At 59.6% G+C, this 25,800-nt stretch overlaps 1 protein-coding gene across 2 annotated transcripts; it reads left to right on the top strand.

The window, feature by feature from the left end:
- Positions 1-499: 499 nt before the first annotated feature.
- SH2B2 (SH2B adaptor protein 2) lies at positions 500-22,327 on the top strand. 2 transcript variants are annotated; one of them, XM_072943147.1, is made up of 9 exons: positions 500-775; positions 10,249-11,003; positions 14,276-14,377; positions 16,086-16,177; positions 17,559-17,650; positions 17,736-17,894; positions 18,397-18,605; positions 21,138-21,309; positions 21,817-22,327. In XM_072943147.1, the coding sequence occupies exons 2-9, from the start codon at positions 10,278-10,280 to the stop codon at positions 22,158-22,160; spliced, it is 1,896 nt and encodes a 631-aa protein (XP_072799248.1). In that variant the 5' UTR covers positions 500-775; positions 10,249-10,277; the 3' UTR covers positions 22,161-22,327. The 2 variants fall into 2 exon arrangements, with proteins under 2 accessions (XP_072799248.1, XP_072799247.1); XM_072943146.1 differs by having other exon boundaries at positions 500-779.
- Positions 22,328-25,800: the final 3,473 nt, after the last annotated feature.

The raw sequence follows: 25,800 nt of genomic DNA, 5'->3' as shown, positions 1-25,800 counted from the left end.
TTTATGAGAACCAGACGTCGACTTCCCCCGTTGCGACATCTGGGCTTCCTTGAGACTCCCATTGTCCCCACACCGGAGGGTCTAGGACTCCGCCCGGCGCCCGGCGCCTACGGACGCCCACGCCCCATACACCCCACTACTCAGGCCACCCACTGAGCCACCACACCGGGCTCCGGGGGACGCCTCCGCGCAGGGGGATTCCGGCTCCTGGCCTAGGGCCCGCTCCGCGAGACGGGGCAGCCACGGATACTTCCCCCAAATGGGGTGGCTGCAGGCCAGTTCCTAGCCCCTCTGGGCCCCAGGGCTCGGCCGCCCAGACGCCGCCACTGCGGCCACCCGAAGGCAGTGTGAGCACTAGCGGCGGGCGCCGAAGAGGCTCCGGGGAGGGCGAGGGGCGCGGAGAGGGCGGGGCCGGCGCAGCGCGAGGCGGGGGGGCGGGGCTCGGATGGGGGCGGGGCCGGGAAGGAGCGCGCCGCGCGGGCGGGGGTTACAAGGGGGAGAAGGGGGGGCGCGCGCCGCGCGGGGCTGGGCTCGGAGCGCGCGGGGATCCGCCGTCAGGAGAGCCGAGCCGGGGCCGCGCTGGGCTAGCAAGGAGAGAGCCACGAGCCTTCGAGGTTGTGGACCACGGAGGGAGGAGCCGCCGCCGACGCCAGCTCCCGGCCGGAGGGAGCCCGAACCCGCCGCGGGCCATGAGCCTCCGGGCCCCTGGAGCCCGGCCGCGGTCCGGGCAGCGCTCAGCCGGCGCCCCGGCCCGCCCGGCCGCAGCTGCGCGCCTGTAGGTACGGCCTGCTTGTCCTCAGTTCCCTCATTCCCCAGTCCATCACCCAAGACCCTATCCGTCCCTGAGGGCGTGCGTGTGTGTGCTCACGGCTGCCCCGGGGAGCGCTGCCGCACGCGCCCCGGTCCGCGCGTGTTGTCTTTGTGTGCGCGGGTGGGAGGGAGCGCGATGGAGGAGATGCGCCCCCGGCGGGGATCGACTCCCCGACCCCCATCCCGGGCCGGTAGAGAGTGGCGAGAGGGGCCGAGCCACCTCCGGAGCAGCTGCGCCCCCGCCCCCTCCTAGGGCCCAGGCCCCGCGGTGGGACGAGCGCAGCGGGCCCCCTGGAGGAGGGGTCTCTGGCTGGGGTCTGGGGAGTGGAGTGCTGGGGTCTCTTCCTTAGGCTGCGCGGGCGGGCGGAAGGCCAAACTGAAATGAGGGTGAGGGCCACGGGAGGAGGGACCCTATCCAGAGCACAGTCGCCGGGCCGGCACGCCCTCCATTTGGCCCAGGCCTTCTTTCTCACGGTCTCCATTCTCGACCCGCCCACCCCGGGAGCTCTCCGGCAGCCCTCGGTAGTGGGGAGGATCGCTGAGGGTGCCCCAGAGGCCAGTGCCTTTAAGAAGGGGCGGGTTCATGCCCTCCATTCAGGCCCTTAGGGCCTCGGCCATTGATGAACCTGCGGGCAGCGCGGGGCCCGGCACCGTGCCAGTCCAGCGGGCCAAGGCTCGGCAGAGGCAGGACTCGTCCGGGCAGCCCACGAACTGAGGTCTTCATGGGGAGAAGTCTGCAGTGACTATGACCCCTCAGGAGTCGCACAAAGTGGACTGGACAGCCTCAGAAGCCAGTTGGTGCAGGGGAGAGCCTCAGGGCTGGGATTCAAACCTGGATTGAACCCTACATCTGCCCTTGGAGCCTCCATTATCTACCCTGTAAAATGGGGGTGGTGCTGCCTACCTCCTAGCTGGGTGACCAGGGTTGCCTGCCTCCAATGCAGATGGCTGAGCATGGTGAATGGGCAGCTCTGAGAGGGCAGGAAGAGCCAGGGGGTTGTTTCCCTAAGAGGCTTTGGCTGCCTCTGTTGGGAGGTGTGATCTGACCTCCACTCCCCCCACTTTGAACAAATCTCTTCCATCCTGGCCTCCCTGCTCCATCCAGGAAGCCACTGGCTGGGAGTGACCTAGAACCTTTCAGCTGTAAGAACTCTGGGGGGACGTCTGGGAGTGGGGGCAATGGTGAGGTTCAGGGTGTTTATAGGGGTCTCAGAGGCAGTTTCCCACAAGCTGCCTTCCTGTAGTCCCCTTCCCCTCTAGAGTGAGTGAATGAGATGGGCAAGAGATTCTGATGCGGGATGACTGAAGGGACCTAAGCCATCAAGAGTTAATGCATATGCTTTACTTCCCCTTGTGAAAAATGTCTAAAGTTTCTAAACCCCTCCCCCAACTTTGTGGATCTCCTAGGGAGAACCCACACATGCACACCCAAGGGTGGGCTTTGCCAGGAGCTGGGACCCCCACCCAGGTGGAGCCTGGACCCCTACAACTGAGCATTTGGTTTCGAGCTGACTCATGCCAGAGTAAAGGCGTCTGTGCTCTTTCTCATGTACGCTTCACAACACGCTGTGGGTTTAGTACTATTATTATCCCCATTTTGCAGAGAAGGAAACAGATTCAAGGAAGTGAAATGACTTGCCCAAAGTCACTCAGCCAACAAGCCAGGCTTCCAAACCATTTCTCTGAGCCACTCTCGGAGCCTCGTTTCCTGCTGCTCACTGTCCACATGGGACCAGAGGGGCAGTGGCAGCTTTGGAACTTGGGGTGGTTTCTCTTACCCCCTCACCTGGGTGGGTCTGTTTTTATGGGCCGTGCTCGGTCCCAGGGGAGAACAGGGGTGACTCTTCAACATGGAGAGGAAGTCACGGCCCACACCTATCTGGGCAGAGCCGTGTGTGGGAGTACAGCACCTTTTGGCTCCTCTGGGTGAAGCAGGGTTTGGGCTTTGTTCTCCAGATACTTCCAGCCTTTTGTGTCTAGGGCTCACCCTGGAGGTGGGGAGTAAAACCCAGCTGGGGGCTCAGGGTCTGGTGGAGAAGACAGGCTACAAACCATGTGGTGTTGCAGAGAGGTGGGGTGGGGAGCCAGGGTGGAGACGGGGACAGGACAGAGTAGGGGCCTGCCAGCTTCTGGGACAGAGTTGCAGGTGGAGCAATGCTGATTTTGCGTGTTAAGACCCCAAGCAGTGGACAAGCAGGGTTTGGAGGAAGAGGGTGTGTTAGAACTTGGATGTGGTGAGTTTGAGGTGGCTGGAGATCAGCCAGGCTGGGAGTTCAGTTGCTTGGAGAAAGGCCCAGGGAAGCTTTATAAGCATCAGCAGGACCCAGAGTTCTGGGATACTGAGAACTGAGAGGAGGCACTGGTATGTGTGTCATGAAAAAACCAGAAGGCAGACTGGTAGGCTAAGTGGTGAGAGTTGAAGGGGGTGTCCGACAGGTTTTGGGAGCTGGGCAGGGCCCGAAGAGGTCTGAGAGGGATATGAATCAGGGCCTAGGTGCCATCCATGACACCCAAAGAGATAGAGAGACTGTGAGGCTCAGGCCAAGGCTGGAGAGGACATGCGTCTGCTCTGCAACCCCAGGAGGGCAGGGCCAGTGCAGCTAGAGCCATCCCAGCCTGTTCTCCACCTATAGAGCCTGTCCAGGAACTGTCCAGCACCAGGTGCTCCTGAAGGAAGATAGGCTTCCCTCCTGATCCCCCAGGCCCTGGCATAGCTTATTGTCCTGGGTCTCACTCCCTGCCCATCTGACATCTACTTCCTGGATCCCCCTCCCCTCCAGCCTATCAGAGTGCCCCCTCCTCTGAAGATGAGCATCTCCTTTCCCAAGGCAGGGCCTGGGTCCCCCCACTGTGCCCTCAGAGTGAAAGCTCCCCAGGGACAGAACCCTGCTGGGAGTAGTAAGTGCTACAGAAAGGGACAGATCCAACCTCGGCTCTGCACTCCCCATCTCGCCGGTTCTGTAGCCCCGGGCCCACCAGCATGGAGTCCAGCACAAATCCAGTGAAAGGTGGGCCAGTCGCCTCTCTTGCCAGAACCTCATTTCCTCATCTGTACGACGGGAGAATCCTCTCTTCCTGACCAGGAAGATGTAAGAGAAGGGTTTTAAACAGGGGCATAGCCCAATTGGATATAAGTTCTAGAAAGATGACCTTGGCCACACTGTGGAGCCTGGATTTGTCAGGGGCTGGGGGGACGTGAGAAATAGGGAGGCCCAGGAGGAAGCCCCTACAGCCTTCCGCGCAGAGCAGAGGGAGGAAAAGAGGGAATGAACATGATGTTTAGGAAGTAGAAACAGAGGAGCTTTGGTTTTTAAACAAATTACTTATTTAATCCTCATGACAGCCCTTTGAGGTCAGTGCTATTATCACCCTGTGTTTTAACAGATGAGGAAACTGAGGCCCCAGAAGGCTGAGTCACTTGCCCAAGGTCACACAGTTAGAAAGCAGAGGACCTGGGATTCAAAACCAGCCAACCTGGCTCCATATTTCAGGCTTTTCCCACCCCGCTGTCCCATATGTCAAATGATCAGATGTGGAGGTGGAGAGACACCCCGGCCATGGGGCCCCTGTGATGGGAGCAGCTGTTGGATGCAGCTGTGGGGTCGCCTGGGACTGAGGGTCTGCAGGTCCCAGAGCCAGCAGGGCTTGTCAAGGTTAGGGGCATCAGTGAAAGCTAGGGGGCTCAGCAGAAGGGCTTCCCCCTTCCCACAGTGGCAAAGACTGGGAGTTGTGTGAAAGACGCGGGGGCACAGAGCTGTTCTACCAGGCTTTAGCAGCCACCTCCCAGCGATGCTCCTTAGCACAGGCCTTGGACCATGAAGCAGGCAGGTCTGCATGGGTGAGCAGTTTACAGCTATGGAAACTGATGCTCAGAAAAGCCAGGACCACCTGAGTGCTTGCCCCCACCCCTACCCCCTGCACTGACAGGGGCAGAGTCCCAGGGGCTCTTAGTCTGCACCTGTCCCTGTCACTAATCAGAGCACCCTCCTCCCCACACCCACTCTACAGCGAAGTCCCAGCCAGCTGAAGAGTATTAAGACCAGAAATCATGCCCACCTCTACCTCCTGCCAGGGTCATGGGCCGAGCGCAGATATTGTGGGTGGGGAGGGTCGGGGAATTCCAGCCACATCTCGTTCTCACAGGAAGCTTTGGTTCAGAGCCTGCCCTGTGAGGACACTTCTGAGGGTGGGTTGGGGTAGAGAGTAGACTTAAGAACCAATGCCTGAGTACCAACAGTGAAACAGAATGAGCCCTGTGTGCTCTGTGCCTCTGTCTGCAGGGGAGGAAGACAGTCCTGGCTGAAGGAACAGCCTGCCCGAGGGTGTCGGTGTCCTGCAGGGGGCAGGGTGCAGAGAGGGGCCTGGAGGGATGGTCCCACAGAGGCCAGGAGGGCAGCCAGGAGCCTTCCTTGTAAAGGGCAGGGTCAGGTGGGTGGGGCCAGACCAGTGGTCCTGAGAAGCCCAGAGGAGAGGCCATCAGTGAGCTTGGTTGGGGCTGGCTTCCAGGAGGGCAGGGAGGGGCCAAGAGAGGCCTTGTCTCTTCTTCTTGTGTTGGGATGCCCCCCAGTTTCCCCATCCAGGAAGCCCTTCTGCTGAGCCCCCGCTAATGGCCCTCACCGCCCCTTCCTGCACTTGGTCGTCTGGATGCTTCTCTGAGCACAAAGCTGAGTGAGGGTGCAGGAAAAGAGCCAGGATCTTGGCAGTGGAGGATGCCACTCAGGTCCTGTCTCCCACCTGGGGGACAGCCTTTCAGGGTGCTGGGTGGTTAGTTTGCACTGTAGGGCCTCCTTCCCTTCCCTGGAGGTCAGTTGCCTCCTGTGATGGGGAGGCCAGCTCCAGTTGGGGCTCCTGAGAACACATCCCCCCACCCCTAGTCCCTGCAGGTGTGGGCCGTGCTGGTTTGCCTCCCCACCCCTCCAGGCCACTGCCCACTGCGTGGTGGATCGATTGGTCGCCGGTCCATTAGCGGGGTGGCTAGGCTGCCTCATTAATATTTTAAGGAATGACCTGGCCATGGGGTCCGGAACTGCGTGCCACTGGGGGCTGATGGTTGGCTTTTTTTTTCCTTTTCCAATTGTCAGTGCTATTTTTACCACCGGAAGGCCAGCCACCCCCTCTTCCAGGCATCTAACTGGATGGGGGTGGGGTGGGGGATTCTCCTGTCTGGGTTCTTGGCAGAGGAGTTAGGAGAGCCCAGGGCTTGGAAAGGCAACAGGCAGGGACTTGATCAGGCTTCCCCTCCCCATCCTATCCTCTGCCCTGCTTCCCTGAAGCCCCATCCATTGCCCTCTGACCCTGGAAAGATGGAAGCAAAAAACATATTTTCAGGAGGGCAAGGCAGACAGCCCGGCTGAGCCTGGAAAAACCCCAGGGTGATGCACTGGGGAGGGTGGTCTGCCCATCCAGGGTCCCTGAGGGGCTACCACCTGACCCCTAGACCCAGTGGAGTTGCGGGAGGGTCCCTCTGTCTCCACCCTCATCCTCATAGAAGAATCCTGTGAAGATGAGAGGCAACCTCCTGCCTGCCCCTGGTCCCACCCCTGGGGGGACTGTGGGGCCCCAGGAGAGTGACACAGGCAAAGACAGAAGTGGGAGTTCCTAAGGAGCCACCGGAGGAGGGAGAGCCCACGGCCAGCTGGGTTCAATCCGTAGACCTTCCAGGCCAGCCCAGACAGTGGGGGCTGGGTGAGTTCGGATGCCTGCTTCTGGTACCTCTGGGTTGCCCTCCCCCTGAGGCTCTGCTTTGCCCACATCTGGGTCTGTGGGCTGATTGGGTGTCACACTGGAGACACTTCCTGGCTCCACCCAGAGGTCTGGGGAGCCCTGGCCCTGCCCACGGATACGCATGGATTATAACACTGCAGGGACCACTTCCTGTGCTGTCCTTTCAGGGAGGGGCTGCCCCTCTTCCTCATTTTTAAAGTGAACAAACTGAGGCCCAGAGGTTGGAGTTGTGGCCAACGTCCCTCACCCAGAGAGCAGTGGGGTCAGTCCTGGAGCCCAGGTCAGCCAAGTCCCTGCACTCAGTCTCATCCCCTGTTCTGGCCCCCAGGGCATTTGGGGACAGCACACCCTTGCCCCTTTTGGGGCTGAGCCCTCTTCCTTGTGGCTTGCAGCCTCCCCTTCACAGAGAGCCATGCCTGGGCCTCAGTCTCCCCACCTGTAACCAGGGCCGGGGCTCCCTGCTGGCCCTGCTTCCCGTGGCTTTTACCTCTGGCTCTACAACCCCTGCCACTTGTGTGTAGCCCCAGCTGGACCCCAAGGACAGTGAGGGCTGCTGTGCTGGGCATCATGCCCCCATAGGCTCCCAGCCAGCCAGCGAGTGACCCAGGCAGGCGAGAGGGGGAAGGTCAAGGCAGACCCAATCTCAGTGCCTCCCGGGCCAGTCCTGCCGAGGACATGGCCGTAGCCACCCTACCCTTGGTAGATCCCTGTCTGAGTTCCACCCCTGCCTTCAATGAGGCCTAGCTGGGAGAGCCTTTCCCCCAGGTCCTGTCTTTCCACTCTGCCCCATCTTGGCAAGAATACTCTCAACCAGCAGAAAGAGTGGGAAGGGACAGGGATTGATGCTTGAGGACGCGGCACTGGGACTGGCTTCTTCCCTGCCCCCACCTGCCCTATGTGGGGCAGAATTATGTCAAATAGGGGTGTCCACATTTGCTGCTGGCTCCAGTGCTAGCCCTTCCCAGGCTGCCCTGTCACCTCATCTTGACCCTTGTGGTTGCCTCCGTGGAATAGGGGAGAGAGATGGCCCCTGTGGGGAGCACTGCCCTGCTGGGATGGGCTTGGAGCACAGGGACAGGGCCTCACAAGCATAGCTGCAGGGTCTCCCCCCCACCCCACCCCCATTCCTGGCATATGACTTAGGCCCGCCCGAGGAGTGCCTGTGCCAGGTGGGAGACAGACACGAAACAGACACCTGGAACACCCCAAATTGGCACCTCACTAGAGGGACACACAGGAGGGAACTGTGAGAGCTCAGAGGAGGCACATGCAGTGAGGCAGGGGGAGGTCAGGGAAGGCTTCCAGGTGGAAGTGGCCCCTGGATTCATTCTTGAAGGATGAGTAGGAGTTAGCCAGATGAAGAAAGAAGGAAGAACAGAGCAAGAAGAAGGCCCAGCAGGAGCAGGAGCCCAACGCATGGTGCCTCAGCCCTATTCTCATGTCCCCAACCCCTCCCCCATGTCCTGATACTTCTGCCTCCAGCTTACCACTCATGCCTGCAGGGAGGTTGCTCTTTGTCCTCTTTGGCAGCATGGAGCCCAGTGCAGGCCCCACCTCCTCCAGGAAACCCTCCTAACTCCCTGCTACTCTCTCCGCAATACCCTGGGCAGGAATCTCTGATGAGACCTGCTGATTTGGAAAACTGTCCTCCGCGCTAAGTGGTCTCATCAAGTGGCCTGTTTCCTGCCTAGGGCTGTCCTGTGGTTACTGACTGCAGATGGGTGGCCGAGGTTGCCCCAAGGTGAGAGGGAATTCCCACAGTGCTCCATGGCCCAGAAGCCTCGCAGATGATCTCATAGGAGTGGGCAACTATTTTTACCCAATGTTTAATTACGGAGTTTGGATCCCAGAGGAGAGATGAGATGGTACTCCCAGGAGCTGCGAAGGAAGGGCCATGCTGGGAATTGTGGGGATCCTGGGGCGAGGGCATGACCCCTGTTCCAGTTCCCCTACATCAGCCAGCCCCTGCAGACAGGCTCCCCTAGACAGTGTGTCCCCTAGACACAGTTCCCTCCTGTGTGTCCCTCTAGCGAGGTGCCAATTTAGGGTGTTCCAGGTGTCTGTTTCATGTCTGTCTCCCATCTGGCACCCACTTCTCCACGGGTAATTTTCACCCTGGTCTGCTGAGGGTGAGATGCATAAACACAATGGCTGGGCCTGTGCCCCCAGAGGTGATGACCACCTTGGGGGATGAGGACGCAAGGGCCCAGGTGACTAGACACACCCCAAGCAGTTTGGCAATCTGGAGTGAGTAGGGATGGAGGGACCTGGGGGGAGGAGGAGGATGCTGGGATGAGGAGACAGCAGGACTGCCCAGACTGGGGCTCTTCAAGAAGGTCCCATTTGGATGGGAGCTCTGGAGGGGGCAGGATTCCAGGAGGTGGGACCACAAGTAAAACAGGCAGTGCACTGTGATGGGGAGCACCTTCCATGCCAGTAGGAAAAATTGGCCATACTGGTTTACACTGGGAGGTAAACCCCAAGTCTTGGAGTCAGCATAAGGATCCCAGGCTTGCCACTAACAAGCTCTGTGTTCTCAGGCTCTGTGTGAGGGCTTAGGCAGTGACAGCTGTGACATGCCTGGTGTGCTGAACACATTCATTTGTTCATTCATTCATTCATTCCGTGTGTACTGAGCATCTGCCATGTGCCCAGCACTGGGGACACAGACTTTTTAAGACTGTTAAAACCCCTCCCTTGTGGAGCTAGCATTCTCAGGAGAGGGTTGCAGGGTGGGGACTGGGGAGTCAGCACAACCAAGTAAGTGGATAAATGGTATGTCAGATGGGGATAAGCACTGCGGAGAAAAGTAAGCTGGCAAAGGGCACAGATACCAGCGTTGGGTGGAGCGGGAGAATTTCTCATTGTGAGGAGATTGGTGGTCAAGGAAAGCTATCAGACAGGATGATATTTGAGCAGAAACCTGAAGGATGGGAGGGAGTATGGGGGAAAGGACATTCCAGGCAAGTGCAAGAGAAAATCACAAGTGCAAAGGCCCTGGGGTGGGACCCAGGTGCAACCAGAGCAGCGTGGGCAAAGAGAAGAGTGGCAGGAGATAAACTCAGAAAATCAAATGGACGCAGATCATGTGAGGCCTTGGGGACCATGGGTAGGAATGACTTTTACTCTCAGTGGAGTGGCAAGACTCTGAGCAGAGGGAGGCCTGATCTGTCTTATGTTTTAGAAATGATGGCTGGGTTCCTGTGTGGAGAAAAGACTATAGGAGGTGAGGTCAGATTTCTGGGAACCAGTGAAGAGGCTGCTAAAGTACTGCTGGCAGGAGAGGGGTTCTGTGGGTCCCTGGGTGGCAAGGAGTGGAGGAGAGGTGAAGCTCGTGGTGTGTTTCAGAGGCAGAGCCGAGAGGGTTGCACATGACTTCTTCCTGTCCACCAGGCTTTGGGGACCCTCAGAAGAGGTTACTTAGGCAAGCTAGTTCACTGGGGGCTCATGGGGACCCCACTTCAAGGCACCTGTCATCTCAGCCTCCTTTCCTAGCCCCAGGAATGACTTTGGGGTTCCCTGAGACTGCTGTTTGAAGTAGGGGTGAAGGAGGTGTCCCCTCCCTCCTGCAGACACATCTTCCCTGGTTGTCCTCCTCACATGCTGGCGCTGCTCGGAAAGGCTTGACCAGCCCTGGAGGAGGGGGGCAGGAGAGGGGACAGGTGGGCGCTCTGGACGGAGATCAGAAGTCTCTCTGGCTCCTCTCGCCCGCAGCCTCCGCGGGCTGCGATGGGACGGGAGCCATGAATGGTGCCGCCCCAGGCCCCGCCGCCGCCGCCGCCGCCGCCCCAGTCCCGGTCCCGGTCCCGGACTGGCGGCAGTTCTGTGAGCTGCACGCGCAGGCGGCCGCCGTGGACTTCGCGCACAAGTTCTGCCGCTTCCTGCGGGACAACCCGGCCTACGACACGCCCGACGCCGGGGCCTCCTTCTCCCGCCACTTCGCCGCCAACTTCCTGGACGTGTTCGGCGAGGAGGTGCGCCGCGTGCTGGTGGCCGGGCCGGCGCCCGAGCACCCCGACGCCATGGAGCCCGGGCCGGCGGGGCCCCCGGCGCTCAAGGCCGCGTCGTACGGACACTCGCGGAGCTCCGAGGACGTGTCCGCGCAGGCGGCGGCCAAGGCCCGCGTCCGCAAGGGCTTCTCGCTGCGCAACATGAGCCTGTGCGTGGTGGACGGCGTGCGTGACATGTGGCACCGGCGCGCCTCGCCCGAGCCCGACGCCGCCCCGCGAGCCGCTGAGCCCCCGGCCGAGCCGCGCGACAAGTGGACGCGGCGCCTGCGGCTGTCACGGACGCTGGCAGCCAAAGTGGAGCTGGTGGACATCCAGCGCGAGGGTGCGCTGCGCTTCATGGTGGCCGACGACGCGGCCGCGGGCCCCGGGGGCGCCGCCCAGTGGCAGAAGTGTCGCCTGCTGTTGCGCAAGGCCGTGGCGGGCGAGCGCTTCCGCCTTGAGTTCTTCGTGCCGCCCAAGGTGAGTGCCCACCCCCAACTGGGGGGACTGCAAGAGGGGCATAGGTGCCGGGTGGCGGGGACAGGGGCTGGCTTCGGGGAACGCGCTGCCAGATCTAACTGGCCGGATGGAGTATTCAGTGTTAGGAGCTTGGGATGCCAGGGGACCTCCTCTGCCTCTTGGACAAGTCACCCTTCAAGCCCTCTCTCTCCACCTGTGAGGTGTCAGAAGAGCTTCCTGGCTACAGAAGGGGTTCCAGGATACTGTTCCTGGTGATGCCGGAGAGCCTGGCTGCCTCTTCCTCCCCTGGGACCCCTAAGTGGCCAGAGCCTCCCAGAGAGGAGGGCTGTGGGGCTGGAGCACGGAGTGACAGTGGCACACTTAGAGAGGGCCTGCGGGAAGTGTGCATCTGGCTTGGTGGGAACCTGCTTGTCCCCAGCTTGGCTCCCAGGCCCCAGCCCAGCCCCTGCCCAGGTGGCCCCTGTCCAGCCCGGGTTTGAAAAGCTAAGCTCCTGGCTGTCACCAGCACTGCTGCTCACCTGAGAGTACCTGCCTTCCGCCTTCTCTGGGGCGCGACGTCAGAGCTCCGGGAGCGGCAGCTTTGGGTCTCCTCCAGGGTGGCAAAGCTGCCTTGTCTGGAAAGAGGGAATAACTCTAACAATAGTGCCAACTTTCTAAGAGCCCTCGTCCTCCCAGTACTCAGGCAAGGTGAGCATCGTGGTCCCCAGGTCATAGAAGAGAAAATAAACGAAAACTCAGAATGTGGCCTGCCCAGTCACACAGTTGGTGGGTGGCGGAGGTGGGCTAATTATACCTGCCATCCTGGTGGTCCTGGGAATGAAAGGAGCATGGAGGTGGGAGCTCCTTGTGCACTGGGAGGTTTGCAAAGGTGGGATGGTGTACTGGTGTGGAAGCTGGGGGCACCTCCCAAGAACCACCCAGAGCCCCCACCCACCTCTGGGCCACTCCATCCCGATGCCTTTAGTCACCCTGAGTCTCTCCTCTCTCTCCATCTCCCAGGCTGTCAGGACTCTGGATGCTCCTCCTTGCCTCTTTCCATGGGAGGTGCAGGATGTGGGCTTCTCAGGACGGTGTCCATGAGCCACAGGAGAGGTGACTTCCCAGGGACACATGTACTCTCCAAAGAGCTTTCTCCCCAAGTCCCAGCATCCCCAGACTTCCCAAGGGCTTTGTGCCTGCCCAGGCCCCCAATTTTAGGTCCCTGAGAGAATCACAGACCACTAAGCCCAGATCCACGGCTGGCCGACAGGGAGCTGGAGGCCCAGTGAGGGGTGGGAAGTGGGGCGGGGCCTTCCTAGGGTCACCCAAAGGGCAGAGGCAGAGGCCCAGGGCTTCCACGCCTCCGGGCCCTGAGTGGCAGCCACAGATGCCCAGCTGTAAATAGCGGCGCCGGCTGCCCTCCAGGGAGGGGCTGCAGCAGCTGCCTCTCTGTCAGTCCCTCCTGAGTCCACCATTCACTGCTAGCAGAGGGCAGGCCTCCTGAGGGGTCACTTGCCCAACCTCTGAGAAAGGCAGGTGGGTTCCTACCCCTGATCTGGCCTCAGACCCTCCTTTTTTCATGCAAACGCTTGTGAATTCAGGAGTGAGCCCTGTGGGAAGGGACAGCTTGCCATGGTGAGGTCTCAGGTCCAGTTTCCCAAATAAATTTGGTCTTAGGGGGCATGAGCTCCACGGGGCACCCCTGCTGACACCCCCACTGCCTTTTAGTCCTGTTTCCTCACCCGTAGTCCTGATCTCCTCCTTCTCTTGGGGCCTAGCAGCACCCTTGGAGCAGATGGAAGCCTGGGGTCTGCAGGCTCAGGGGCTGTTTCCGGGGTCCTCAGACTGCCCCCTCAGAGAGCCCCATGAGTCAGGTCTCTGGCCTCCTGCCCTCTCCCTCACCCTACAGGAGAAGTCTCGACTCCAGGTCCCCTCGTACCTCTAGGCCAGGCCAGTGCTGGGACCCAGGGAGCAATGATGCAGCCTGCCTGCCATTGGGGCACCACCAGGAAACTGGTATTTGCCAGACTGGATGGTAAACCTCAACGGCATGAGCTCTGGGAACCCCAAACAGGAGAGACTTAGGCAGCACCAGGTGCCAGAACCCCAGAACAGGCATTTCTGGAGACTTGAGCTGAGGGAACAAAGGCCTAGGGTCATGAAACAGCCTGATGGCTCCATCCAGGGAAGCAAGAACAGTGAGCTGGAGCAAGATGAAAGGCAGCTGAGCCAGGACTGACCCGACCTCAAACGCCAGGCAGAGGAGTTGGCACCTCTGGCCAACAGGAGCCCAGCTGCGGTCCCCGGTCCAGGCCTTCACTGCAGACCTGTCTGCTCCACCCACTCCAGGGCCATGGCCCCCTGCCCGCTGGCCGGTGCAATGACCCACCATGGTCAGCCAGGCCCCACCGTCACCGCTCCAAGCCCAGCCCTGTGCCTGCTGGATGGCAGCCAGTGCTGCCAGGAACTCTCATCCGCCTGCCCACCCAACAGCCCTTCCCTTTCCTCTTAAGAAAGTCCCTGTCCCAAAGCCCAAGCCCTGCCAGGAATCTCAGGCTCAAGCCAGCCCCAGGGGGCCTTTGGGCCATGGCCAGGGGCTTTAGGGCAGATCTGGGAGGGCTAGGCACAGAGAAGCCCTCCCCAGGAGTCCTGCCAGCTCACCTGGGTTAATCCTCACACTGACCCCTCCTCCACCTGGAGACACAGCCCTGCCCGGCTCCAGGAGGCCTGCTCCGGGTGGGGGGCTCCAGAGCTGTGCTAATGGGAAGTCTAGCCTGAAGCGGGAGACAAGCGTTGTTGTTGTTTTTTAATGAAATAGAATAGAATAGAAAACACCACTCTCCATCACTCATAGTCAGGGTGAATACTGTCTGGTGAAACGTGTTTCAGAGATATCTTTACCTGTGCATATGTACTGGGTCACAATGTCAGATATATTTCTTACTATGGGTCAATGTAACAAATGTGAAAAACGCAGATCTGGTGGGTGTGCTGGACGTGCTGGGCAAAAGGGCGGCTGGGGCAGAGTTCACCCCCTCAGGGCTCCAAGATGGGAGGCTCATGTCAGTGCCAGCTCTGTCCCTGACTTGCTTTGTGACTATGGGGAGGTCCTTCTGTTTTCCAGAAACTCAACTTACCCATTTGTGAAATGGGAACTGGAACACCTCTGTACCAGGGCGGCCTGGCATCCTAAGCTGAGGGCTGCTGTGAGAGGGGGGAGAGCAGGGAGGGGAGAGAGGATTTCAGGAGGCCCTGGGGCCACTGTCTCACTGCCCCTTCCTCTGGCCTCCCAGGCCTCCAGGCCCAAAGTCAGCATCCCTCTGTCGGCCATCATGGAGGTCCGCACCACCATGCCCCTGGAGATGCCAGAGAAGGACAACACGTTCGTGCTCAAGGTGAGCCCCACCTCTGGCCCCCAGATCCCTCATGGGAGGCATGTAGGGGGAGTGAGGGTAAAGGGCCAGCAGCAGGGCCGGGGAAGGGAACCCGGGTTTGGGGGGTGGGGGTCCCAGGACCCAACACAGATGTCAAGCACATGGCTGGGACGCGATCCTGGCCCGGGCTTCGGAGCCATGGGCCCCAGGTGTTGTCCACCGTGTGGGGCCCTCTGCTCCCATTTCCTCCTGGGCCTGGTGAAGCTCCTGAGTTTCACTTCCTCCCTCCCTTCCCCCACTGGAGCCAGCACGCACCCACCCCACGTGCAGGAACTGGTCACCAGCCTGCAACGGTTATGCAAATGCTCCTGTCACCAGCACCTGAGTGTAGGGACCCTCCTGATCCCACAGAGGGCACAAAGGCACTGAGGGTGGATGGGGAGGCACTCCGGTGGGTCTGGGGGCAGCCTGTCCTTTCCCCAGGCCCTACGTCGCCGGGGTGGCCTGCTCGGGTTGCTGAGGACACAGCTGCAGGCTGCCAGGCCTGTGGCCCTGTGCCTCCTTGGAGGATTAGAGGGTGTTTGTGAGGCCAAGTTCCCAAGGAGGCCTGGTCCCGCCCACCCGATGCTGCCTGGAGCAGGCCCCTTCCTCTCCAGGCTCCCAGTTGGGTTTATGTTTTTACTCGTCCCTGTTTGTTTAGTCATGAACTCCCTTATTCATTTAGCAAACGTTTGCCAACCCCAGACCCTGAGTCACCCGAGGCCAGGGGCTCAGGACACAGCCCCTCCCTGCCTGGCATTCTCATTCTCTGGGTGAGACAGGTCAGAGCCTCGCTCCCGACAGCTGGGCGGCCGCTGTGTCTCTGATTATGCTCAGGAGCCTTGAGGCCAAGGAGATCACCTGCCAGCCCTGCTCTAGGCCTTGATTTCCCCATCCATTCAGAGAGGGGTTGAAGGCCGTCTCCAAAGACCCTCCCCGCTCTGAGATGCTGGAGGTCCAACTGCTCTTTAACTGAGACACATGACAAGAAGCTGAGAGCCTGTGGCCTGGGCATTAGAGAGTCCTGGTGTCACGTCCCAGCGCTGCCATTGAGTGCTGGTGTGACTTCTAGTGAGTTACCTGATCTCTCTGAACCTCAGTCTTCTCATCTGTACAATGGGGAAAACCTATGTCTCCCTTCACAGGGCTGCTGGGTAGAGATCATGAGACAATGTATGTCCAGGATCCCACTCTGGGGCTGGCCCACAGCCAGGGCTTTCTCCACCCTACTTCCCCTCTGGAAGCCGCTTAACCTAGGGGCATGGTCAGAGAGGCAGAGTTCCAGGCATGAAGGCCTGGGAGCCCTCAACTCAGTGCTGGGCCAGCCGGCCCCTCACAGACCTGAGGGTTGTAGCACCCTTCCACCCCATTTCAGGGGCCCCAGGGCATGCGATGGGGTTGCTGGGCCACTCATCCCTTCCCCAGCCAGCGTGGCCTTCTCGGAGGCCGCATTTCCGGGGTCTGAGGACCTGAAGTCAGCAGGGCTGGACATCATCCCCACAGTCCCAAGGGGTGGCCCGCAGAGGAAGGAGCTGCAAGAATGTGGGCTGTGCTCCACCCTGGGACCCTATCCTGGGTTTGAGGTGGTGACCCCATTGTCTCCCTGCTGCTCACACCCGTGGGGAGGGGTCTAGAGCCCCCTGCTGAGGGTGCTGATGGTGATCTGGAGTCTCGGCCACACCCTCCCCAGGTGGAGAACGGAGCTGAGTACATCCTGGAGACCATCGACTCACTGCAGAAGCACTCGTGGGTGGCTGACATCCAGGGCTGTGTGGACCCCGGGTGAGTGCCCAAGTGGCCCTAGTCTGGGTAGACGGACTGGGGGGCCTAGCTGGGCTGTACCCTTGGTCCAGCCTTCACAGGGAGCCACTGTCTGGTGAGGGCAGGGGCTAAGCAGGAGAAATGGGCTCTCCTCATTGCAGTCCAATCCAGGCAGGGGCAGGCCCAGGAGCACCCTACCCCGCCCCCGCCCCCACTCCCAGCAGGCTCTGTTAAGGCTTGCTCTGCAGGTTCAGGGTTGGAGACCTGGAAGGAAGTTGGATCAAGTTTTTTCCTCACCCCAGAGGAGGCTGAAAGCACTAGAAGATGGGTAATGGTAGGGTGAGCCCCAAGGGCCAGGGGTAGGGGATGCGAGGGGAGGCCCCTGATCCAGCCCTGGGGCTCCGAGAAGGCATGCTGGGAGAGATGCCCAGCTTCTCTGAGGCTGAAAGAAAGGGTGGGCCTGAGCCAGGCAGAGGGGGCCAGGGGTGGAGGAGGGCAGAGAGACCAGCACAGCAAAGAATGTGGAGTGTTCAAGAGCCTGGGACTTGCAGGGAATGTCAGGACCTTCGAGTGGCTAGAATGAGAGCTGATGAGCAGGGAACTTTGATGTGAGCGTGAGAAGCTGGTACGTCGGGGGCAGTGGGGAGCCATGGTGAGTAATAAGCAGAGGGCAGCTCCGGTCAGCCGCATGCAGGAGGAACAGCAGGGAGGCTGGCTGCACCATCCAGCAGAGATCCGGAGGCCAGGAGTGGGAGGGGCAGGCAGGCCAGCTGGCTGAGCATTGGGCAGCAGCTCCTCTGGCTAATGGGGTGAGCCAAGCCCCTGGTGGGGAGGGGCTTCTGCTTTCTAATTAACAGCTTCATTTAAGGAAGCACAATTAAAGTCCTGAGCACCTCTCAGGCCCCCGATCCCCAAAGTGGTTATAATCCCTCCCCTGCCACCCTCCCAGCCATCTGCTCCGCAAACTGTTTCCCCAGCCCCTGTGAAGGTAAATCCCACTTTGTGGTCTTTTAGAGCTGGCACAGATGGGGAGACAAAGGCCCAGGGCAGGGAGGGGAGCCGGCCCAGGCCCCTCCCACCACTATGCCTGCCCCTACAGGAGGGCCTCCATGGGCTCCCAGGAGGAGGCCAGCCTATCATGGCTTGGGGGCAGGGGTCATGTGACCTCAAGGAGAGCTGCACTCACCTGGAGACCACTCCCTATGGCCACTCATTCACGTGGTGGCCACAGAGCAAGCTGAGGGTGTGACAGAGGGACATGAAGGCAGAGAAACCCAGGCGAGCAGGACAGGGCTGACACTGGCCGTGGAACTGTCAGCCATTGCCTGGCTCCGTGAGCAGCCCATCATCCGGGTTGGCAAATCCCATGGCAGGACATAGTTGAGCTTTCTTGTCTTCACAGGGACAGCGAGGAAGACACTGAGCTCTCCTGTGCCCGGGGAGGCTGTCTGGCCAGCCGTGTGACCTCCTGCAGCTGTGAGCTCCTGACAGACGGTAGGTGGGGATGGAGCTGGCTGGGTTATTAGAGGGGGCAGTCACTCAAAGATGGCCAGACAGATGTGCCTCTTACTTTCTCCAGCAGTGGACCTGCCCCGGCCCCCAGAGACAATGACAGCCGTGGTGACAGCCCCACACAGCCGAGCTCGAGATGCCGTCGGGGAGTCCCTGGTCCATGTCCCGCTGGAGACCTTCCTGGAGACCCTGGAGTCCCCAGGGAGCAGCGAGAGCAATAACCCAGGTGCAGTGGGACTGCACTTTCCCTTCTGCCCTTCCCTGCATCCCCACCCCAGCCCACAGGCACCCACAGGCCGCTCCAAAGCTCTCCCTGAGCCTCAGAAGCTATGACATTTCATTCCACTGGGTCCTTTGCTCAGCAGCTTGATAGTTCTGGCTTTTGCAGGCCAGTCCGGGAGTATGACCCCTCCCCCGGGCCCCAGTTTCAATAGAAAGTGCTCACAGTAAGGGGTGCAAAGGGTCGGAACCAGGGGTCAGGGACAAGGACACTTGAATTGTTCCCAGGTTTGTTGCTGACTTAGAGAGTGACCCCAGGAGAGTCCTTCACTTCTCTGTGCCTCAATTTACCCCATATGCTGAGTGGGTTGGGTCAGCTCCCTGCCTCACTGTAAATTATTCAAATAGCATCTTACATCCAAAAGGCCAACAAGATGATGCATCCCCATTCTCGTGTATTTGCCGCCCGTCTCTTCCCCCATGCCTTTCACATTGTCATCCCTCTCCAGGGGAAGAGGGAGCAGAGCCGGAGCCCGAGGCAGAGCCCGAGCTGGAGCTCTCTGACTACCCCTGGTTCCACGGGACGCTCTCACGAGTCAAGGCAGCTCAGCTGGTGCTGGCAGGCGGACCCCGGAGCCACGGCCTTTTCGTGATCCGCCAGAGTGAGACTCGGCCCGGAGAGTACGTGCTGACTTTCAACTTCCAGGGCAAGGCCAAGGCAAGTCGGGAGTGGAATCCCAGGGGAAGCGGAGCTGAAGTGGCCCTGGTCCTGAGTCTGCACCCGTGCTGGGAGCAGACTCCGTGGGTGTAGAGATGGCATGTCTTCCCACGGGCCAGGCCTACCCCCACCATGGTCTGAATCACCCACATCCCTCCCACACCTCTCCGAGGGGCTGCAGTCTGCACCAGACATGGCTTTTCCATTATCCAGATGAGGAAGTCACCTGCTGGTGGTGGCCAAGCCCATAGGAGGCCCAGGTCCTTCTAAGGTTTTAACTTTGACCCTGTGCCCTGGGGATCACGTAGCTCTGGGGCTTCTGAGGGTCTCCACCCAGAACCACCTTGGTACACGGCTGCGGTCAAACAACACCCTCCTTCCCCACCCACCCCCAGACAGCCCCTCTCCTTCCCTGCTCAGCTCGGTTCACCAGCCCCTCCTGGGCCCCAGCTCCAGGCCAAGCCCATGTTCAGAACAAGCAGGAGAGGAGGAGCTGGGCTGGGCAGGTGGGCTGCAGAGGAGGAGGGAGCGGGGCGGCTCCTGACCCCACCTGCCAGAGTAGAAGAGGACCTTGAGCTGAGATGTGCAATGGACAGAGAATCCTTGAGGTGAAGACAAGTGGCAGAGTGGTCCAGACAAGGCAAAGGCATGACTGTGAACCCACGTGGTGGGCTCTCGAGGAAGGGCACTGCATGCTAATAACGACCTCGGGAGCAAAGGAAAACATGACAGAAAGCCGAATGACGGTGGGGGGGGGGGGTTACACTGTGACCAGAGTCAGCAGGAACCTCAAACCCCTCCTCCCCTCATTCTGAGTTTCTGATAAGGAAACAGACCCAGCCTCGGCTCCTCCCAGGACACGGTTCCTGCCAGTCCCTGCTGGAGGAGGGGGCACCCCAGGACCCCTGTTTCAGGCCTGCTCTGGTTGCCAGTGTCCCAACCCCAGGCTGGCCCGACCCAGGCCGTCCCTGGGCTCCCTGGGCATCACTCCTTGGCAGCGTTGGCCCCACTGTGGAGAAGGCAACACCTCCCCAGGGACACCTCCTTGGAAAGCAGCTGCCCTTACCAGTTCCTCTGACAACCAAGCGCTTAATGCCAGCCCTGACAGCCTGACCTGGAGTTTACTTCTTGGCCAGCACCGCCCCAAGGCAGCCTCCCCGGAGGGCCTGGATTTGATGCACACCCAAGCCAGAGACTAGGATGGTACCCAGCCCACCATGGGGCACGGTGGTGGCAGGGGGGATGTGTGGTGTGGAAAGTAGAGCAGGAGGCTCCTCTCCTTCCAAGAACAAGACCCAGCCTTAGACTTTGAACTCATCCCAGCTAGTGCCCTCTCAGAACATGGTGTCTGTCCAGAATCCTGTGCAGAGTTGGAGGAGTTAGTGGTGAAATAGAGTGGCCTCCTGCTTGCACACCTCATGGGAAGGAAGACCTCAGCCTTCCAAGGCAGTTACTTGTTTCAGATAATACATGTCTGGAACATTTTCCCAGAGATTGAGATGCACACACTCCCTGGGGCCCAGCTTTGCCCTGGGCCTCTGTCCCCAAAGGATCTGCCCAGATTTGAGGCTGTGGTGGGATCTCTCTGTGCTGTTCCTCTCGGTCCGAGTCCCTGCCCTGGGCAGCCGTGAGTGGTCCAGGCTTTGCCCACACTGTTCTGGCAACTTCTGACCCTGCTGAGTGGCAGAACTCACTCACGGAACACTCCCCTCCCTCCCAGGGCTTCTCTGTCCTTTATGTAGGCGGCTAGGCCAGCTCCCCTTCCTGTGCACACCCTGAAACCCTCCTATCACCACCCCTCTTGCCACACACACCCCAGAGACAGTCACTCTTCCTCTTGTGGGATACATATGGAGCAAAAGAGGGCTGAAGGCAGAGATCTGTGGCTCACCACTAGAGACCACAGCCCTGTGGCTCCTCTCTTTCCCTGAGGTGCCTGGCCCATGTGGGCCCTAAGCCCAAGGAGCCCTGTTCTGTGCTTCAGGTGCTCCCACTGCACACAGTTGAGTAGCATGTGCAGTCACTCCTCCCCAGCCAGCCTGGCACTGTTTCCACCCCTCTGGGCTTTGCCTGTGCAGGGACAGTGGGCAGAACCCTAGCCTGCTAGGGTGGGAGAATCACCCAAACATGAGTTCTCTTCCGAGCTCTGTGCCCTGTGACCATGGGTGAGTCTCTCCCTCCCTGTGTCCCTATGTCTCAGTTTCCCTGTCTCTACTATGGCAGCTGTAACCTCTACCTTCTAGGGCTTTTGGAGACTAAAGATGGGGATGTGAAGGGCATAATGTGGGATAAATGTGTGCTCCCTTCAGTCCCAGCCTGGCTCTGTTGCCCCCATTCCCCATACCCACCCCACAGGTGTGACTCCCTCTTAGATAGGGCTCATGTGTAAGGGCCGCCCCCCCGCCCCGGCTCTGACACAGCCCCAAATGGCCTCTGTGAGACCTGGTCCTCCCAGTGACCTTCAAAGGCACTTGCCAAGCAGGTAGCCAGTACAGGACCCCCCCCACTGACCACGCCCATCTGTGCCCACAGCACCTGCGCCTGTCCTTGAACGGCCACGGGCAGTGTCACGTACAGCACCTGTGGTTCCAGTCTGTGCTGGACATGCTTCGCCACTTCCACACCCACCCCATCCCACTGGAGTCAGGGGGCTCGGCAGACATCACCCTACGCAGCTATGTGCGGGCCCAGGGCCCCCCACCTGGTAAGACGCCCCTACCTGGCCTGTGCCAAGGCTCAAGAAGACAGACATGTGGGCAGTGGGGGAGGGCATCACCCTCCGGCTGCCGCCCTGCTAGCCCCTGCAGGATGAGCACCAAGTCTTAGTTGTGAGCAACTCCGGCCATCAGGTTTGGAGAGAGGCAGCCCTACGGGTTCCCTGTCCTGAGTTAATTCCCGGCAGGTGGAAGTGGGCGGAGGCATCACGGAAGTGGGTGGAGTCCCTAGATCCCTGCACAGGTGGGGCTCAGCGGCAGAGCTGTTGGAGGAAGGAAGCCTTGTGGGTGTGATGAGGGTGCCTTTACCCATGACTTGAGTTAACCAGGGAGGTGGGCTGCAGCCAGGAGCTCAGAATTCGAGTCCCGGCTCCCTGTTCAATCCCAGGCAACCCGGTTCCTCCGGGTCTCTGGTCCCTGTCGGCACACTGGGACTGGGGGAAGTGGCGCCGAGGGGCCCGGGCCGGGCACTGAAGGTCCGCGGTCTCCCGTTGCAGACCCGGGGCCCTCGCCCAGCGCCGCGCCCGCGCCCCCCGCCTGCTGGAGCGAGCCGGCCGGCCAGCACTACTTCTCCAGCCTCGCCGCGGCCGCCTGCCCGCCCGCCTCGCCCTCGGAGGCCGGCGGCGCCTCGTCCTCGTCCACCTCGTCGTCCTCGGCGGCGTCCGTGCCCAGCGCCCCGCGCCCCGCCGAGGGCCCGCTGAGCGCGCGCAGCCGCAGCAACAGCGCCGAGCGCCTGCTGGAGGCGGCGGGCGGGGGCGCCGACGAGCCCCCGGAGGGCGGGCCCGGCGAGGGCGCCCGGGGCCGCACGCGCGCAGTGGAGAACCAGTACTCCTTCTACTAGCCGGGCACGGGCGGCGCCAAGGCCCTGGGGCCACCAGGACGTGCCCCGCCGCGGGGCGATGACCCACGTGGCCGTCGGTCCAGCGGACCCTGCCAGCCCCCGCCCGGCGCTGGGTGGGAAAGCGAAGCTCTTCAGTGAAGACATAATGTTATTAAAGAGTCTGTTTTAGGGACTGCACCTGGCTCTCCTGTCGTCCTTTCTCCGGCCCTGGCCTCGGGCACGGCTCCCCCTGGGACTGCCGGGCAGAAGGGGACGCCACACCCAGCACTCTCGAGCAGGCCACCGTGGCCTGGCACCTGCCCGACACCCACCAGGCTCTGTCTTAGGGGACCTGGTTCCCCCTTGGGCGAGTCAGGCCAGGAGACAATGGTCAGTACGTGAATAAGGTGCAAAGATAAAGCGCTGGGCCCAAAAGGCCCATAGGGATTGGGGAGGGGGCTTGAGTGGAGCTGTGAAAGAGGCGGTGGGGGAGGGGTGACTGAGCAGAGGCTTTGGGAGCAAGAATGAGGGGTGGGGGAGGGTAGAAGGGAGGGATCATCCAGGGACACCGTGAAAGATGAGGAGTGAGGCCAAATATGGGTGCTTTGAATACCCGGGGATGACTTGGACCCTGGGGAGGAGAGAGTAACCATGTCCTTTAGTTCGTCATGGAGGTCCTGGCAGTGTGGACAGGATTCCTCCACATTCGCCTACTCGGGGATTGGGCAGTGGAAGAGGCTGGGTTTCTCACCTTTGATCTAGATTCAGACTTGCAAGCGACCTGGAGGGTCTTCCTCCACCCTACCTGCACCCAGTCCCCACCCCAGCCCCTTGGCCTTCCTTCAAGCAGAGATCCAGCTGTGGCTCCCACCTGGAGACCCGGCCTGCTCCAGGTCCCAGCCCTCCAGCCATCAGGCAGGGGTCCTTCTGAGAAGGATCTTGTTCCTGCTGAGCCAAAGCCACCTCCCACTTCCCCATTCCAAACTCTACCTCCCCACCTGGGGTCACAGACCGATGGTCCCCCTTTCCAGGGGTGCCCTTACAGGGCCTGCATCCACAATGTGCATTTCAGACCCCCAGACAGTTAGTCCTTCTGGGACTGTTGTTTCGGCACTGTAAGCCTTTCCAGATAGGAGGGGCACTCACACCCTTGGGGGGGGGGGTTCCCAGAGCTTTGCTGTCTGAGTTACCCAGTCCCAATTCACAAAATGACCAAGATGTGACTGAGCAGGGCTCCTGCTGCCACCATGGTGAGGGAGTACAAGGCTGGTGCTCAGAGCAGCCTGGACCTTAGCTTCTGGCATCTCCATCCTTGTGGCTGGAGCCCCTCTGTGCTCCTGCCCCTGTGCCCTGTTGGTTTGGGGTCTGTGCCAGGCCGGGTATAAGCCCCTATCCCACTCAGACAGGAGCAGAGGGAGGGTCTGGGATGAAGCTCAGGCTGGGCGGGGGACCAGGGGCTGGTGAGAGCTCTGACTGCCTTCTGCCTCTCAGAATAGATTCCTCTCCTCCAGCAAGACAGCTGAGCCCCAGATATTACCCCCAAGCCTGAGCTTCATCCTTGTTCCCTCAGTGGATTTGCCCCTTGGAAAGTTTCAGAGGTGGCCTCAGGGGTGGAACTGAGGCTTGAACATGGGGTGTGCCACTCTTCAGCCCTCCTGTCCCTCCCTTCTGACACAGTCGGCCACCTTGGGCCTTGGTGGCCACTTTACCTCCTGAGAGCAGAGATGGTCAGTTTTGTGTTTTAGACAGATCACCCTGGGGCCTAAGGATAGGGGGAGGATGAACTAGAGGGGGCAAAAAATGAGGCCGGGGGCCAGGAGGAGACAAGCGATAGAAGACCGATCATCCATAGACTGATGGGAAGAGGGGAGGACAGGAGGTGTGAGAGTTCTCTGCCTTGAGCCTTGGAGGACAGTACAGCCCCTGCTGGACCCCCTTGAATTGTGCCACCTGAAAGGGGCGGTGGAGAACACAGAGTCCAATCCCCATGCCTACAAGACAAGGAAGAGCTATCTTGTTGTCTTCACCAAGAGGCTCCGAAGGACTGTCAGTCTCTCTCCAGCCCAGGACCACATCATCCAACCCTTTGCTGTCAACCTCCCAGCTCTCCTTCAGGTAAGAGATGGGGTTCAATGTCCCCCTCCATAAGCCACAGAAGGGTGATTCGGCTACCCCATACCTCTCAGATGTAGAACTCAGAGCCATGGAGAGGAAGCCGCTGCCGTTGATACACTCTCCTGGGAGGGGCCCTTGATCCCAAGGCAGATCTACACTGAGGCTAGATCTGGGCCCATGCGCTTGACCGAGGGTCCCCTGGTCTCAGAGTGCTCCAGGGGAAACCAAGGGTGCAGGGTCTCCCTGGGAGGGCACCCAGGCCTGACCACATGGAGTGAATTTTCCCTCCCTCAGCCACCCACCAGCCAGACCAAGAAGTGGGAAACATTCTGTGTCCTACCTCTAGACGTGAGGCTGAACTTCCTCCAAGGAGGTCACTGCCATAGGAATTGAGGTATGTGTGCTGGGGGAGGGTGGGAGGGGTCCAGACCTGTGCCTACCCCCTCACAATGGAAAGCCAGGTATTTCATGGCCCTGAAGGTGTACATTTCCTTCAGAAATGGAACTGCTGTACCAGTGATGATTCAAATACTTTCTTCTGGTGGGTGCTTCTAACTCAGCCACGTTTGAGACCCTTTGAGGTAGAAGACATGAAATTCCTGGCACCTGGAGGGGTTCTCCTGTGCCTAGTATTAAGAGACAGCTAAGTAGTTCACTAACGCAAATCTTGAGTGATGAATCTCAATCATTCACCCAAAATCCTTTAAAAGGGAGAAAAAGATGCATCTGGCCAAAACTGCCATCCTGCGGATAGGAAGTTTTCTGCAGTGCCCACCCCCCTACCCAAAGGCCAGGAGTTCTTAATCTCTTTTGTGCCCCAGACCCCTTGGCAGTCTGGGGAAGCCTAGGGACCCCTGCACAGAATAATGTTTTAAAACTCATGAAGTAGAATATGTATGTTTGCAAAGGAACCCAATTATACTGAAATTCAGCCAAAATATTAAACATAATCAAAAAGTAATCAAAATACAGTTCTTAACTTGTGATGTGGTAATATATGTGTTTGTTTAGTAAGACTTAAATTGCAAGCTCTAACAGCGCCTCCATGAACTACACTAATTTCTAAGTAGGATTCGTGTAAATGATACTTCAAAGATTCTGCAACAACTAAGATGTGATTTGAAAATATCACTGATTTCTGTTGGTGGCAAAGTGACAGGTGCTGCTACTACTGTTGTAGTTTCTCCTTAAATGAAGGAAACACAGTTTTTAGTTAGGGATTGATTAAAATAAAGATGTTATTTTATTCCCATTGAAGTTCATGACTTACTGAATAGTTTATTCAAGAACCATCCCAGGACCTCAGGTTGACAGCCCTGCTCAAAGAGAGAAGACAGATTGGCTATATTCGAAATAGAACGTTCAGAAATAGCAGAGAAAAAATGGTGTGATGAGGAATCAGACACCTACCGTCAAAAAAGCCCTCAGCTGGCCCCTGATCTAATAGTGGGCTTGCAGCACAAATTAACCTCCTGGTTTCTACTTTAACATGATAGAGAATCTTGATCTTACAAAACAAACTGTACAAGAACCCAGGTCTTAGAGA

Source organism: Vicugna pacos, chromosome 18 (genome assembly GCF_048564905.1).
Source record: "Vicugna pacos chromosome 18, VicPac4, whole genome shotgun sequence".
NCBI classification, from domain to species: domain Eukaryota; kingdom Metazoa; phylum Chordata; class Mammalia; order Artiodactyla; family Camelidae; genus Vicugna; species Vicugna pacos.
This window is presented reverse-complemented; position numbering and strand designations above follow the sequence as displayed.

What these genes read in the sequence shown, in the direction of transcription:
- SH2B2 (XM_072943147.1), top strand. Translation starts at nt 10,278, where the DNA reads ATGAATGGTGCCGCCCCAGGCCCCGCCGCCGCCGCCGCCGCCGCCCCA. An exon ending in AGTTCTTCGTGCCGCCCAAG is followed by an intron (nt 11,004 to 14,275) that starts GTGAGTGCCCAC and finishes CTGGCCTCCCAG; the next exon opens with GCCTCCAGGCCCAAAGTCAG. An exon ending in CAGCGAGAGCAATAACCCAG is followed by an intron (nt 17,895 to 18,396) that starts GTGCAGTGGGAC and finishes ATCCCTCTCCAG; the next exon opens with GGGAAGAGGGAGCAGAGCCG.